This window comes from Micrasema longulum, unplaced genomic scaffold (assembly GCF_059751315.1).
Source record: "Micrasema longulum isolate JH-2025_06_02 unplaced genomic scaffold, ASM5975131v1 h1tg000861l, whole genome shotgun sequence".
NCBI classification, from domain to species: Eukaryota; Metazoa; Arthropoda; class Insecta; order Trichoptera; family Brachycentridae; genus Micrasema; species Micrasema longulum.
The window spans coordinates 193,750-211,164 of NW_028278053.1; the positions used below are offsets into that span (position 1 = coordinate 193,750).

Sequence of the window (17,415 nt, forward strand, 5' to 3'; positions counted from 1 at the left end):
ACGCCTGAAAAATTGTTTTCAATTTCTATACTTCTTCATGGAACAGATGGATTTATCAACAATTTTTGAGTTTGTCCAAATTCAACTCCCTAGGGAGCTGTTTGTATTAACATATTACAACAGAGACGAAGAACATTTGCGAGAAGGTAATATAGAAGTCTAGGCATCTACAGAGCTAATGACTTTTCATTGGCTGGTTTAAATGGCCACTTTACACACTGTGCAACATTCACCATTCCGCTCATATTTGAATATCTATATTACTTCAGTTCAATCATATGTTGATGTTTGTAAAATTAAAAGAGCTGAAACCTTTATTTGAGTTGAATCAGGTCCTGGTCTAAAAAAATTTGGACAAACTCAATAAATTGTTGCAGAACTATTTAAGGATGACTTGTGTGGAATACTTCAGATACATTCGTAGTTTTTTCGAAAGAAATATCCCATCAAGGCAACCCTTCTCTAAATTACTTTACTCTTTTTTAAAAATGAAATAGCGTTACGTACTAAATTTAAAGCTTTCGCCAATGTCAAGAAGAATTATTTTATAAACTGTCACCGATCGAACAACTGACCCCAGTCGCACCCTACATTTCGATTCCGTTTTTTTTAATTAAGTAAAATGTTGTATGTAGATGGATTCCTGTCAAAGACACCAATTCTCGCAAGGTGGGTCCTCGTACAGAAATGTTCTATCCTCATTCGACAAATGATGCATGTATCTCTTTTGTTCAGCAAAAAATGTTTAAACCAAAGACGGGATGGGATACAGGATATTAAGCCGAATGAGAGCGTAATTTTTTCCATTTGTAATTTTGGCGGTGTCCCCTTCGTGGGACCAGCTAGAAGAAATGTTATTAATTGCGATACTCAAAAGACCGTCAGCTGGGTAGTTAGAGAAACTTATAATGCCATTTAATACATCTCCCTTACCTACAAAATCGGCTTTTTCATTCCCTGGAATTCCATGATGGCTCGTTATTCAGGCTAGGAAAACCTGTTATTTGTTTGTTTTGATAAGTATAATTATTTAACTTATTTTTTGAAGAGAACTCAAAGAGTCGACAATGTTTCGAGCATGTCCAAATGCCTGCAGACTGACTGGATTTTTTCCCTAGGGAGCTGTTCATATTAAAATTTGTCGCAACAGAGAGGTAAAACATTTTTGAGAAGGGGATGTGGGAGTCTAGGCATTTACAGGGCTTATGACCTGTCATTGGATGGTTTAAGTGGCCACTTTACACACTGTGTAACATTCACCATTCTGCCTATGTTTTAACATCCACATTTCTTCAACTTTTCCATCTGTTGACTTTTGTGAAGTAAAAGATCTGAAAACTTTATCATGTGGGTGAGATTCATTCGGCTGAACCAATTCATCTACTTGGCGACGAGGTGCGTCTGTTTGCTATCGAAGCGTACATAACATGCTATGTTTCGCTTGGGGCTGGCGTAGGTTCTGTAATCGTTACAATATCCACCAAATAAGTGATGCGCCTTTGGGGTAATAAGTGGGTACCTAGATTTAAAGTTTCGGAGACAGCTATGTCAGCTATCACCAGAAATTTTCCAAGTCCAGCTAGACGAGTATATGTCTTAACAGATGAAAACATCCAAGGTGTAAGTGATTTAGTGGTGGAAAATCCATAGATGTTACGGAAAGGCGCTCGTTGGTTTAGGAATCGTTAAATCAACGACGTTGAAAAAATTCAAGCTTCATTTTTATAAAATCTGAATAGTCCAAACATTAAGCAGTAATGACTATCAAACAAGATTAACTCATGCTTAAAGGATGTTGAGGACTTTTCCTACGGAAACACGGCTGAGCAACATCTTTCACTGTGTTGAAGTAGATTTTCATTTAAACGGTTATGAGATCAAGAAAAAAATATTTTACTGGAGTTAACACAATTCAAGGAAAATATACGATCAACCAACAACATGAAGGTCACTGTTTGGTGCGCTATTTCAGGTAGAGGAATCTTTAACACTCATAAAAAAAAATATCGCTTGATAATGATATGATCAATAGTTTGCACACACTGCGTATGCGTCTATGGATGCCGTAAGAGATTAATTTCAAAGAAAAGTAATCTCTCGGCTTGGTGACAGCTCCTGGCCACCACAATCGTTTGATCTGAGTAAATGTGACTTTTTTATGAAGCTACCTCAAGAACATTTTTTTCCGAAACCAATTTCAAGCAATCTCTGCCAACGCATTTTTGAAAATATGCTTAAAATATTATAAAAGTGCTCGCATTTGAAAGGTTGGCATTTATAAAATTTTGTATTTAAAATTAAAATCCGTATTTGTGTACTTTAAATAAAGTAATATTTTTTTCAAATAACGTGTCTACTTAATTTACCATATTTTTGTGAATTCATATAAGTGTGAAATCTTCCACTGGACACCCGGCACGATTCTCAGTAAAAGGTGGACTGGGTTTAAAAACAATAAAACTCAAAAAAAAAATCTGTATCATTCAATGGGTTTAAAAAAAACTGAAGTTTTGACAGCATTATTTTATTAACAGTTCACTTTAAGTATTAATTGGATTTAATGAAAATATGACAATTAATTTAGATTCTGAATAAAACGCTTGTACATTGCAGCAATGGGGTAGTATTGAATATCTCCGTCAGTGGATCCATGCGCCTGGTTCTTTTTACAATTTAAAGGGGTCAAGCTGTGAACATGTGAAGTCAATGCACCAAGACAACTTTTCATCAAATCGCTTTTTGTCGGGGCAATTCCTCAATGCTGGTACGTATCCTGTTCCACCGCATTCATAGTACTGTTGGCAGTTGTTAGGGACATAATAGTATCCTTTCGTCAGACACTTATTATTTGCATCGACTCCTTTGTTGTGCACAATGTCCTGACAGGCTCGGAGAGTCGTGTTGTAAACTTGATCTCTAGGGCACAGGTACAGCTGGGGGAGTAACACGTTGTTCGCATCCCTAAGGCAGATGTAGTACATACTCGGATGTCCGGGGATTATGCCCCTTGTCGAGGAGTTGAAGCAAGGTTGGATCAGCGGGGTGCAACCTTCGCCCACTTGCAATTTGACTCTGCACAGAGATGTGTAAGGATCGAATGCGTATCCAGCACTGCACGTCTTGACCTTACCTATTGGGTCTATCACGCCCATAGAGTCCAACTGGCATAAGGTGTATTCGCATCTATTGAAAGGATTGGGAAAGAGACCTACTTGGGTGCATTTCATGGCAAATTTCATGTTGGCGTCACATTTGGCATTAGGTTGTGAGGTGCATTGTCCGGTAATATCGGAACACGAAGATCCAGCATCACACGGATTGCGGTTCACAATGAAGACCTGGTCTTGAGCCTCAATGCACTCAACGCTAAAACCACAATCGTCACACTGGAATCCTGTCTTGTTACATTCAGTTATTTCTCTGATCAATTGGCGTGAGATTTTGTCGAAGGAGAAAGTAACAGCGTATGTTTCAGCCTGTAATAAACAAACAATGCATGATTGATTTTTTGTATATTCATAAATTACCAGTAGCATTAAATGATTCAATAAAGCCATCACTAAAATAACAATAGACTCTAAACTTCATGTAAGTAAACATTAAAGATCAAGTGTTACATTTTATGAACAACGAAACGGATGAATTGTACGGAAAAAAATGGTTAATTCTTTAATTTTAAAGTCACTATGGATTTCGCACCATTTTTAACCAACTAGCAGTACTGTGAAGGGTTGACGGGCAAGCGGTCTCCCCGATGGTAGTAGTTTTTCATTCCACAACGATGAAATTCAGTGCCACGTTCAGTGCAAATGTTTTCTTACGCGCGGTAAAACTGATTTTTGCTCTGAACGTAGGGCTAATTGTAGGGCAAAATTTCTCGCTAAGGTATGAAAAAAAATGAACTTCTTTGAACGGTGTCCCCTTTTCTCAGAAATCAATCAACGATATAGTTTTGTGATAGGTTTCCAGTTACCGAGAAGCCAACTAAACAATCGGGACAATTCATTAAAAAAATATAAATGTTTTTCAAAAGCATACAAAAAATTGACATATAAATTATCAAGTCCTACTGAACTGCATAAGTGCTTATAGTTAAGTTCTAATATATGTACATAATCTTATCTCTTAAATTCTATAAACATATAAAACTCTTATTGCTATGGAAAAAAGGAAAAATGTGTACATCGAAAATAAAAAAATTGTCAAAATAAAAGAGAAAAACACAAAAAAATCTGAATATAAAAAACCACGTTCTAAAAGCCAGATTCTCAGCACACGTCTTTCTCTTGAGCCAGATAAGTTTTTTTGATTTTTAATATTTAATGGGAGTATATTATAAATTGTTGGTATATTGTACTCTAGTGTTTTTTTTCCGTTTTTATCACTGAATTTAGGGAGAGCTAGTCCATCTAAACTAGTAAACCGAGTATCGTATACATGCTCCAATTTATATCTGTATTCAGACAGAGACGCATGCTGAGAAACCAGCTTGGACCATAATGAAGCTCTTTACGTTTTTTTTGTTACTGAACTTTCTCATTTTCCATCTTTAGACCGGTTAAATAAAGGTTCGGAAGCCACACTTGCCATATATCGCTTGAATATCCTATTCATCGTCACTGACGTGCAATTCCACCTCTCTTTCCACATCCAATACCTCGTCTTCCTCCGGCACATGATCCTCATCATCTTCTTCGGCCTCGAATGCCTCCTGTTTTTCATCACGTTTATATAATAATTGTGCTACCCGCGCAATATAATCACTCGTTCTCCACCTGTAGTCGTTCCACACAGAATCGACCGTTTAATGATGAACATTAGTGATGCAACAGCCCTCCGTTTCTGTTTCCGCATCTTTTATAACGGAAATTCAATCGGAACTTTACGCGCGGGAGGGGTGTTCCAGGCGTTCCAGCCAACGACAAGCAAGCCGGGCGCGTGCTTTCGGCACTTGTCGCAAATAGAAGTTTAACAGATGAATGAATAGCAGGAATATAAATGTTCAAACATGGGCAGAAAGGTGAATGTTACACAGTGTGTAATGTGGCCACTTAAACCAGCTAAATACAGGTCATAAGCCCTGTAGATGCCTAGACCTAGATAGGCGGCCTCCGTGGTGTAGTGGTCAAGACGCTTGACTCACGCACGGAAGGTTCCGGGTTCGATTCCCAGTGAGAACACAAAAATTAAAATGTGATTTTTCTCAAGCCTGGGTGCTCTGTGATGTAATTCACCACTGTAATTAGGCCTCCTGGCCTGTTGTGGTGCAAAAAAAAATTAATTATTACCTTCTCTAAAATGTTCTTCATTTCTGTTGTAATATGTTAATTATCGGTTTGATTTTGAATGTGTCGGTGTAGTTTCAAACGTGTTTATTAAATGAAGAACCTCAGCCCTACGGGAAATTGGATACAATTTTTTTTTCTTGCACATGGTAAAAATTAGAGCATCAAATAGAACCGCAGAGTTTCTTTAAAATGTTCGAAAAAAAATATAAAAACTATTTTAATAAAAACGCACTACTTTGATCGACGTCACAGGTTCACATGAACCAACCAATGATGTGACAGCTGAGAAAGATATCCGATTGGCCTACCGTAAGCGGACCAATGGGAAGAACTAACAGAAAACAACTTCCGACGTCACACGCGGAAATACAAACCTTTAAAAAACCATAGCTCCGATAATACGATATGAGATAAAAAATTAATTTTATTGACTTAGTTTAAAAGTCTATTAACAAATAAAAAAAAATAAAAAGACACTGAACTTCCTCATTGGACACAATAAATATTTTCTTGCACGCGGTAAAAGTTGGATCGTTTAAATTGAATGTAGTAATACAGAAAGCAGCCAGCCATAAAAAAGTGAAACTTAAATAGTACCTTTGTGAAAAAAGTGAATGATCAAATCTACACAACAGTTGGAATGTTTTTGACTTTGACAAATGATAAACAATAAACACATTCGTTTTTTTATATATTACAATTAATAATCTTGTTATTAATTTGACGAGGTTTAGTGATTTTTGAAGGAACTTAAGATTTTTCTCTCGCTTTGAGTGTTTTCTGCAATTTGAGAAATACCGTTTTTGTGATCAACACCATTTTCAGAAGGTTTTTGCACAGTTTTTTGTATAAAACGGTCTGGCTGTTTTTAGCAGAACAAGAATTGACCTTACTGCACCCGCTAACATTTATATCGCAATTTTTTAAAATTGTGTACTGGCTGCTTTCTGCATAACTACGTTCAATTGGACGGCAAAGTTTTCAGAAAATGTACGAAAAAATGTAGGAAAAACAATAGTAATGGAAGATTTCCGGTTGGCTTGCCGTAAATTGACCAATGGCCAGAACAAATAGGAAATAAGCGGAGGACAACTTGAAACATCACACGCGGAGTTATTTTAGACATACTTTGAATAATCAAAGCGCTGATAAAACAAAAATTACAATCAGATTTATTTTGGCATGGTTTAATAGTCAATCAACAAATTAAAATCGAAAGAAATCTTCGGAACTCTCTCATCGTTAAATATTATGTAATTTCTTACCAGAAAACAAGCTCCTAGGAGCAACACCATCAGTCTCTGATACATGTTGCTATCTTATTGTATTCTTTAGCGAAGAATAGTACCTACACGATGTAGCGGAATGAAATTCACAGTATTTATATGATTTTTTCCGAGTATCCAGGAATATTCAATACAAGGTGGATTTTTTTATTTTTATTATTAATATTTAAAGCATTAACTTTGTGTTCATACATTTCACTAAATCTTATTAAATATTTGTATATAACCACTGATGTTGACCTCGCGGTGTAATGGTCAGTGCGTTTGCCTACCATTCGAGAGGTCTCGGGTTCGATTCCCGACATGGTTGATATGAAATATTTTTTCACATGTTTTCACACCAGAATATTTCATTGTCCCTGGACTGTTACCTGAAGCGTAAGATTGATTATCTTACCTTCATGTAACAAAAAAGTTGACCAGTCTGTTTTTTGGTTGGCTGGAAGATATTGCTTTTAGCAATAAGTCCGCTTATTTTTTGTACTTGAAGTTTAAAAAAATAAATCAATGATGGTGTACCAATACAGTGCCCTATGCATCATAAGATGCGGTAAAGGGATGATGATATGACCACTTTTAGAATGTCCTACGTCTACCGGTAAATAATATGGAATTATTTCACATTAGGAAATCCAAAAAAAAATATGTTACTTTGATTAATAATCGAAGAACCTTTCAATATAGCCCATTATACAATGTTCCATTGTAATGGTCACCTAATACCTATTAAACCCACGGCCCTCCTTTCAACCCCTCCCTCTATTTTCATTTATTTATCTCTCAATATAAAATATTTTCGTGACCTAATCACTGCAAGTTTGTCCTAATCAGTGCAAGTGCTTATTAAAATGCATTTCGTGTTGGTTTTATATTTTTGTGCAACAACTATGGTGTAGTGGGTTTTGCATTTTGGTTTGATTGATGTTCTGATGAAGAGACGGGTACGTCTCGAAACCCCGTTACATATAAATATTTAATAACATTTAGTCTTCGGATCAGACGATGTGAAAATTGTTCATGACAGTTTTAATTGAATTTAATAAAAATAATATTTCTTAGGAAAATACATTTTTTGAAATTCAAAGTATTTTAACTCATTAATATTCTCATTCCGTACCTAATGGTGCATAGGGCGCTGCATTGGTACACCAACCGCAGCGTATCTTGATCATTTACTGAATTAAATTTCTGTCGTCGATATTACCGCTTTGACCCTTGAACATAGATCATGTAGAGTTTTCATACTTTTTTTAGAATTATGTTATTTATAGCTTGAAAACGATGGTGTGTTTTTCTGTTTTTTTTAACTCCACTTGCAAAAAAAAAATAGTCGTAAAAATTTGTACCGCCAGGGAATCACTTCGAAAAAGTAGATATATTTTTAATACGATTTTGATTGAAAAAAATTAAAGAAATACGTTTTTTGTATTATCATAAAACTGAATCAATAAACTTGTATGCTGATGATGCAGTTTTGTTAGCAAGCAGCAAATAAGATTTGCAAAAAATTGTCTCTAGAATGTATGATGTATGCCTGGAGAGCGAATTGGCGATGAACGAAAGTAAGTCAAAAGTGATGGTATTTGGAAGGGAAAGTGAGGTTACTGCATAATACACGTAAACAACGAATGTTTTGAACAAGCAGAAGAACTTGTGTATCTGAAAAGCATGTTTTCAAGAGATGGAAGAGTAGAAAAAGATGTTGAAAGGAGAGTAAATGCGGGTAGCAAAATGAACGGCGTACTAAGCATAGTAATTGCTGATAAAAAAATGTCAATCGAAGCTAAACTGGCAGTGCACAACGGAGTTTTAGTCTCAACACTTATGTATGGAAGCGAAACAAGGAACTGGCAGAGGACGGATGAAAGACGAGTGAACGCTGTTAAAAATGCGATCTCCTCGACGAATGTGTGTGAAATCAATGCATGACAGGGTTACGAATGATGAAATAGGGCGAGAGTGTAAATCTGAGTCAAGTATAGCTGATAAGATTAATAATCTCTGAGATAGTTTGGTTATGTAGGACAAATGGACGACGAAAAATTGCTAAAACAAGTAAATATGACGAAAATGGACGGTAACGTGTGACGAGGATGACCAAGGAAAACGTGGCATGATCAGATAAACCAACATCTTAAGTCTGGTCATGTCAAAAGCAGACAGAACCGAAGGACATGTATAACAAGATGTATGAATGTGAAGAAGCTAAGAATATATGCCAGGATAGATGCGTGCGACGGTCCATTCTCTCTGCCTATCCCAATGGGGAAATGACGTGATGGTAGTAGTAGTAGTAGTAGTAGAATAAACAGAAAAACGGGGTATTTTTTTTCATGCAAAGCTACGAATATCGTTTGTTTTATTAAAAACATGAGATTTAATTGAGATTATTTACCGCTTAAGGAAAATCCAGTTATTATTGTCAACTTACCGGGAATCGAACCCAGCAAGCATCTAAGTCATAACAGCGGCCAAAAAACTCCTTGGATATTTTAACAAAAATAAAGAAAAACCAAAATTATAATCAAACAAAAAAATATAACTAGTCGTGTTAGAATGTATTAAACTCGTGTGTTGTAAATTTACGAAGTATTTTATTTTAAATTAATTCAACAAAAATATTGAAAAAAAACAACTTTCTCTACAACATAATTATAATATTGAAGTTTTTAAAGAAGTAGTAATTGAATGTTGTTATGCAGAAAACAGCCAGCCATAGAAAATTTAAACTGAGATAATTGCACTTTTGTGAAAAGAGTGAATAATCAAGTCTACACAACAGTTTAAATGTTTTTGACTCTAACAAATGATAAACAATGAGTACATTAGTATTTTTTCATATTACAAAAAAATCTAATTATGTATTTGACCAGTTTCAGTAATTTTTAAAGTACCGTGACATTTATCTAGTGCTGTGGGTGTTTTTTTTAACTGAAATATAACCAAGTCCAACTTTTTTTTTTACAAAATTAATAATTGTATATTGATAAAGTTAGTGAATAGATAGTTTTTTCGCTGTTAAGAAGAGCGATTAGTAATTTTTCGAAATTGGAGAACACGTACGATTTTAACTTATTTAACTTTTAAATTCTCTTCTTAAAAATGCTCTTCATCTCTGTTGTAATATGTTTATATTTGCAGCTCCCTAGGAGGTCGAATCCAGTCCTTGTCTGCCAAAAAATTGACAAATTCAAAACATCGTTGATAAATCCACCTGGTCCAAGAAGAAGTATAAAAGTTGATGTTGCCATTAGATAGAAACTCACCCGCAACAATAAAGGCTTCAGCTCTAAAACTTTACAAACGTCAACCAGTGAAATAATCGAAGGAATAAAAATGTTTCAATACAGGCAGAATGTTGAATGTTACAGAAAAAGTAAAGTAGCCACTTAAACCAGCCAATAACAGGGGATAAGACCTTTGGATGCCTTGAATTATGTATTCTCTTTTCTAAAATGTTCTTCATCTCTGTTGTAATATGTTAAACAAAAATACATATCGCTGCTTAAATTCAAAAGGGCCACAAATCGAAGACCCCGAAATTTCGTTTTGTTGTTTGCATGGGATTTGAATCGCTCATATTTTTTTAAAAGAAAATGACCCAAATCGCACTACAGCCCTTTTGGTATTTTGCGTTTAGGTGGCTAACTTCAGAGCTTCATAAGTAATAGTTGGCACGAAACTCCACAATTTGACTGCAATATAATATGCATATACTCATCAGTGCATTCATATTTTTTTTTTTTTGCACCACAACAGGCCAGGAAGCCCAATTACAGAACACGCAGGCTTGAGAAAAATCACATTTATTTTTTGTGTTCTCACCGGGAATCGAACCCGGAACCTTCCGAGTGTGAGTCAAGCATCCTGGACACTACACCAAGGAAGCCGCTTGTTTGTCCTAATCAGTGCATGTGCTTATTAAAATGCATGTCGTGTCGTTTTTGCATGTTGGTTTATTTGGTGTACTGACAAAGAAACGGTTACGTCTCGAAACCGGTAGACATTCGGTGAGTGGTTATTTACAAATATTTAATAACATTTAAGTTAAAAACAAGATTGAATTAGATTTATTAAATAATAATATTATTTGGTGTACATTATGTTGAGTTTTTCTGGAGTAAGTAAGAGAAATATTTCTTTAAACAGACCAAAAATACAGCTATTTTACAACCATCTCGAATAATATTTAATTTCCTAGAACTTTTCAAGCTACATTATTATTTCATGGCCAATTTGAATCCACAAAATAAATAGGGTGTTTTGTTTGAAAACACGATTTTGGTATATAAATATTTTTGAGAAGAAATTCATCTGATTGAATTATATTACATACTGGACAACGGCTGAAAACAATTAACCAAAACGTTTATTTATTTACAGAGCTGTGCCTCGATTTTGAACGTTATCTTCATCTGTACATATCGAGACGATATACTTAACTTCTGTACTTTCTGTATCTTACCTCGGTATGTTCTACCTACTTGTCATATCGACATCGTATGATCGAAACAAGCCAATGAATGACCGCAAACAATTAGTCCGCGTTCCTTACGTCATTAATATTTAAAATAGTTCTCTTTTATATTTTCAATAGGCTTCTGTGATAGAAAGTGCCTGCTTCAAAGCGATTACAAATTCCAATAAATCCCAATTCAAGCATAAAAAGGTCGCTGAAATATGATATGATGACTTTTAACCATTGCCAAAACGATATTCTTAACGATCGTCTGCATTTATCTACTGAGGTAGTACTGAGCGACTACAAGGCCGACTACTACTACTACAACTACCTTATACGTTCTCTCAGAAAGATGGAAAAATTATAAAAACTATTTTTTTTTACAGTGGTAACTTTCTAATGCCTAGATACTTTTATATGTTAAAAGGACAGAACCTAGCGACATTATTTTCGCATCTAGGTGTTCGTTTTATTAAACTGACAGTAATGTCGGAATTTAATTCGACTTCAAAATTTACTTATTTCTTTCTCATATTTTGAATAAGCTTTTAAGAAAAAAAGTGCCAACCTCAAAACGATTAAAATTTTTAATAAATCATAATTACAGGAAAAATTGCTCCGTGGAACAAAATGTTTGACACTTTTAATGCGTAGATAAATATATCGAGGAGTTCTAGGCCCGTCGGTATAAACCGATGTACTTACATCAAAACTTGATGGTGGGGGTATCGGTAGTATATCTTTGTAGTCGGTCGGGAGACTTTTACCTTCAACTATAACGAAATGTGTACCTTGACGTACGCTTCCCTTTGTTTCATGTCGATGTACCTACCCAAAACTTGAAGGTGGGAGGTCGGTAGTGTATCTTCGTAAACGTTAGAGAGAATTTATCTTCAACCTTATCGTCAAGGTGACCGAGAATCGAGGCCTTGGACGAGTGTTTTCGACTCAATTGCTACTCTCAGGTTTTAATTCAGAGTAAGGACTGTAAATCGAGTGGTATAAGTCCGCCTTGTTGTGTAGTGGTTGGCGCTTTTGCCTACCATTCTGAGGTTCCATGGTTCAATTCTTGGCAGAGTGAAAGAGATTTTTTTTTTCATTGTTCATTATTAAGTAAATTATAGATAAGTTATAGATAAAGTAAACTATTATTAAATTGAAAAATGGAAATACTTCACAAGGTATTCCCATTTAGCGAGGGGTCCGACAGGGTTATGTTCTCTCGCCTACTTTGTTTAACCTGACTTGGTCTTCAAAAAAGCGCTGATTGGCACAAATCTCGGTGTGAAGGTCAACTTTGTAGCCATCAGTAATATTAGATATGCAGATGAAACCGTTCTGATTGCAGACAATATACAAGATCTTCAAGAAGTGCTTGATAAGATTAACTCCGTCGGTGAACGTTTTGGTTTAAATATTAATGAAAACAAAACTAAACTTATGGTTTTTATCTAAAACTTTTTATCTCTCTCATCTAAGAGAGTCATCTAAATGTAAATCTCCAATTTAAAGGTGTCAATATTGAGAGAGTGAAACAGTTCAGGTCAGTATCATCCATGAAAATCTAGACCCTGACATTGAAATGAAATGCAGAATAGAAGCAGCCCGAACAGGATTTAACAAAATAAAAAATCTTCTTTGTGACGATAATATAAACCTTAAGCTGAGACAACGAATGGTCTTATGTTATTTATGGTCTGTCTAACTGTACGGTGTACAGGCGTGGACTTTTAAAGTTAATATAATAAACCACCTTGAAGCATTTGAAATGTGGATCCACCGTAGAATGTCAAGAATATCTTGGACCGATATGACAACCAACAATGAAGTATTATGTCGAGCCAATACTAATAGAGAACTATTCACCCCTGTTAAGCTCCGTAAGATTTCATATTTTGGCCATGTGTTGAGAGGTGATAAATATGCCACACTTCAGCTTGTCATGAAGGGAAAGATCGAAGGACGTAGAGGGGTCAGAAAAAAACAGCTTTTATGGCTTCGGAACATCCGTGCTTGGACCGGAATCGGAACTGTCGAGGAGCTGTTTCGCACTGCTCAGGATAGAAAAGCTTTCCCCCAAGTGGTCGTCGACGTCGGGGGGACCCGACATGACACGTGAAGAAGAATAGATAAATAATTGATCCGCAATCGCGCGCCTTTTGTGAAGGCAAGGTAAGTTTGGATTACTGAAACTAGGGAATTTATATTGCTAGTATTAAAGAAATTTCTTTCTCATTTAATAAGATATATACAAGAATCAAAATGGTACCAGTGTCGATATTCGCTAATAAGCGGAATGGGGAATGTTGTAAAAAAACGTAAAGTGGCCACTCAACCCAGCCAATGACAGGTCATAAGCCCTGTAAACGCTCGAATATCGATAATCCTGAATTTGAAAAAAATCTACCTCATCTCTGTAAGAATATTGATAAAAAAAATTTAAAAAAAATTAAAGAAATTTATTTTGTTCTTTATCTATTAAGTTCATGTCTATGTTGTATTGATTATTCCAGACGCAGGAGGCATATTCTAAGTGATTTCTGACTAATGAGGTATACAGTACCACGGCAGTGTTGTAATTTTTGAATGGTTTACATACTCTCATTAGAAAGCCTATCATTTTACATGATTTTGATATTTGAGTATACACGAGTGTGAAAATAAGTTTTGTGTCCAAGATGACTCCCAAATCCCTGCAGCTGTTTTTGTTTTGAATATTAATCTTATTGAAATAAAAGGTAACAAATGTTGTTTTTTTTTTCCTGGTAAATGTTTTTTTTATGGCATTTCAAGACGTTTAAGCATAGGTCATTCTATTGGCAGTGCGTTGCGAAGCGGTTTAAATCGTTTTGCATGGCATCGCAATCAGAAGGAGAGTTTATTGAACAGTAAATTTACATTATATATTTTATAATTTTTGAGTAGGTAATATAATTCCTTCGCAAAAGTCAACTGATGGAAGAGTTATTGAAATGTGGATGTGCAAACATGGGCAGAATAGTACATTTTACAGTGTGTAAAATGGCCACTTAAACCAGTCAATGACAGCTCATAGGCCATGTAAATGTCTAGACTTCTATATTTCCTTCTCAGAAATGTTTTCCGTCTCTGCTGCAACAAGTTTAGATTAAAATTATGTTTCATACTAATTTAGCTTTTCTCTACAACAAATTATTTCAGGAAGCTGAACTTTTGAAGCTACGAGAAATCTATTGCCACCAGAATCTTAAATATGTTTGTATGCGCCTACATTTAAATTGTAATAGCAAATATTTAATAATGTACATTAAATCTATTATTGTAAATCCAAACTTGAGCAGAGACACATATTTTAATAGTTTCAACACCGTTCATTGCATTTTATAACGAAATTTATTATGATTGATATTATTTTTTTGAATTTGTTTCGATTCAATTTTTTTTAGAAATTATGGATTAAAAAGCGGTTTTTAAAAACTTGTTTTTTTTCACTTATTTTTATTTCCTTATTTTTGTTCATAAACTAATATGATTAGCACTTTTTTTGTATCTATTGTATTCTTCCATTGGCCTTTATTGAAATTTAAAAAAAAAAATTACCCACACACAGGCTACGAATTGTGGGTTTTTTTGTGTTTATGTAATAGCGTATTTTGCACTTGTTAGTTTTGTGTACCTATTGTAAAATGCAAAGAAGATTTATGGCAAATAAAAAAAAATCGATAAGAATATTTGACTTCCGAAAAAACCCATATACATAAGTCTAAATGTTTCGACCATGAAATAAAAATTGCCCAATGCTACCAAAAAATATTTGCTTTTTGATACGCATGTATGAACGATTTATCTCGTCTTGATAGTCATCCAGACTTACTTATGATGAAACATATGTAAATACATGGTGTTGGTTTAATTTACCACTGCTGTCTGTAACCAGCGGTGTCAAATCATGAAAATAATGGCTTTAAAATTTTCGTAAACCTTATCACGAAAAAAATTGTTAATTTTTTTACCATCGTCGCTTTGTGATTTCTGTAACATTAAACAAAACAAACAAACCATCACGCCGTTTCCCCGTAAGGGTAGGCAGAGAGGATAGAACGCCACAACACTCTATCTTTGCATACAGATCTCGCTTCCTCTACATTCATACATCTTCTCATGCACGCGCGCCGATTATTCCGACTTTTGACATGTCCATCTTTAAGTATTTGTTGGATTTGGTCATGCCATGTCTTTCTCGGTCTTCCTCTATTTCTGCGTCCATTAACATTCGCATTGTAAATATTCTTAGCCGTTCTCTCGCTGTTCATTCGCTCTACATGTCCAAACCAGCGCAGAGCTCCTTTCTTGATTTTGTCGATAATGCTTGTCTCAGCCTTACATAATGTACGGATCTCAACATTTGTGCATCTATCGTACATAGTTTTACCACACATTCGCCTGAGAGATCGCATTTCGACAGCATTCAGCCTACTTTCATCCCTGTTTTACCAAGTCCATACTTCGCTCCCATACATCAGGGACGGGACCAGGACTCCGTTGTGAACTGCCAATTTTGCCTCTTGTGACAAGCATTTATTTGCCAAGGTCGATTTAAGTGCACCGTTCACTCTGTTCCCGGCACTCAGCCTCCTTTCAATATCTTTCTCAGTCATTCCATCCCTAGTGAACATACTTCCCAGATACACAAATTCCTCTACTTGTTTTAGTATAACTCCATTCGCAGTGATTTCACATTTAGTCATACTTTCATTTCTTTCAAAAACCATCACATTCGATTTATCGACATTCATCAGCAAATCGCTTCTCTTGCATACATCGTAGACCTTTGTTACTGTAATATTAATTTTGTAAATATCGCTTTTAACTCAATACGCCGACCGGTTTCTGAACACGAATGTTTCTATTTATAAAGTTTATATTTGAAGCACTAACTTTGTGGTTATTCATTAGGGTCCCGAGAAGTGTCTTGAGATGGTCACCCCCCCAAAGCAGTAAACTTGTTAATATATAATTCTTTTTGCTTTTCGTGTTTTGTATTTGTATCCACACAGTGTCTCTATGAATATATGTCATATACTCGAACATTTGACATTTGTGCGGATGTTGGATCACTGGGAGCCGACAATAGCTTGTTATTTGACCTAATGTCTGCACAGTAATTAAATGTGTGAGCTGTACTAATAATATAATGTTGTTTTCTTTTTCTTACTTTTTAAAATTTTATTTTTTTATTTGTTTTTTTTCTCTCTTACTATTATATATGTATATATATCTGTGTGGATTTAAATGTAAATATGTAATATTTTATATGTATTTAATGTATATTTTTTAGACACTAATAGTATAATATATTAAATCATGTAAATGAATGCCTCGACACGGGTTGTGCCCAGTGAGGTATTCGTATTTTAAAAAAAAGTTTTATGTAAAACGTGAAATCATAAATAAATAAATAAATCACAAATAAATAAATAATAAAATATATTGTTAAAAACAAAGTCGTTTTATTTATTTTTAATAGTAATGTAGAACTTAGGAATATCGTTGACTTAAACTAAACTAAATATTACTTGGAAAAAGTACAAGGGAATAAGAGAATCCATAGTCTGGACTCCAGACCCGGGACACTTTACACATATTAGCAAATTTATAAGTTACCTAATCAACAAATGTATTTGGTACCTCCTGTACATACATGTACGAGTATGATATAAGGAAGCCGCTTGACAGATAAATAAGGTACCACTCAAAACCACGTCTTCTGTTTGGGATGTTTTGGAATCACTAGGGCGCTAGATAGTAATCGGGACTGTTCAATTTCGTAATGCCATAAAACCACCCCTGAGTTGCGTCTGCTAAGCCACTCAACATAGATATTTTCGTTTTCATTGTAGTATCTCGGTACGCCATTTATAGAAGAATTTGGTTTGATTCGATGATTACTGGGGTGAATAACTTATTTATTTATTTATTTTACATAAATGGCATAAATTGCATTTAACATATATTGAACATAATTATGAAAAAAAAATACATGTATAAAAACATAACAAAAATTTATAAAATTGCATAACTATAACAATAGTAACAAGTAGCTCAATACACATAAGCAACCAAAAATATTAACGAAATAAATACATAAATATGAAAAAACAAAAAAAGGAAAAACATTTTTAAATATAAAGAAAAGTTTAAGAATAATATTGCGAGAGAAAAAAAGAAATCAGACTCGTTTTATAACTATCAAGTCCAGAACCAAATATATCAGCCTTGTCCGCATACTGATTGCCATATCTATGGAGCCAAGGGATAGGCGAGTGCATGTGATAGTTGGTTCTAGAACTTGCAGAACAAAAAGGAGATCTGTGGCGGGTATGTCGACCAGGTACACGGA

General features: G+C 34.8%; 1 protein-coding gene across 1 annotated transcript; it reads right to left on the reverse strand.

Annotated features, from left to right (window-relative positions):
* Positions 1 to 2,508: 2,508 nt before the first annotated feature.
* Positions 2,509 to 6,645, reverse strand: LOC148278561 (uncharacterized). Its single transcript, XM_088231235.1, has 2 exons — positions 6,554 to 6,645; positions 2,509 to 3,476 (listed from the first exon to the last, which is right to left on the reverse strand). The coding sequence occupies exons 1-2, from the start codon at positions 6,596 to 6,598 to the stop codon at positions 2,667 to 2,669; spliced, it is 855 nt and encodes a 284-aa protein (XP_088087361.1). The 5' UTR covers positions 6,599 to 6,645; the 3' UTR covers positions 2,509 to 2,666.
* Between the last annotated feature and the right edge of the window lie 10,770 nt (positions 6,646 to 17,415).

Coding starts and splice junctions, on each gene's coding strand:
- LOC148278561 (XM_088231235.1), bottom strand. CDS start 6,598: ATGTATCAGAGACTGATGGTGTTGCTCCTAGGAGCTTGTTTTCTG. Junction 3,477..6,553: donor TCCTAGGAGCTTGTTTTCTG/GTAAGAAATTAC, acceptor TGTTTATTACAG/GCTGAAACATACGCTGTTAC.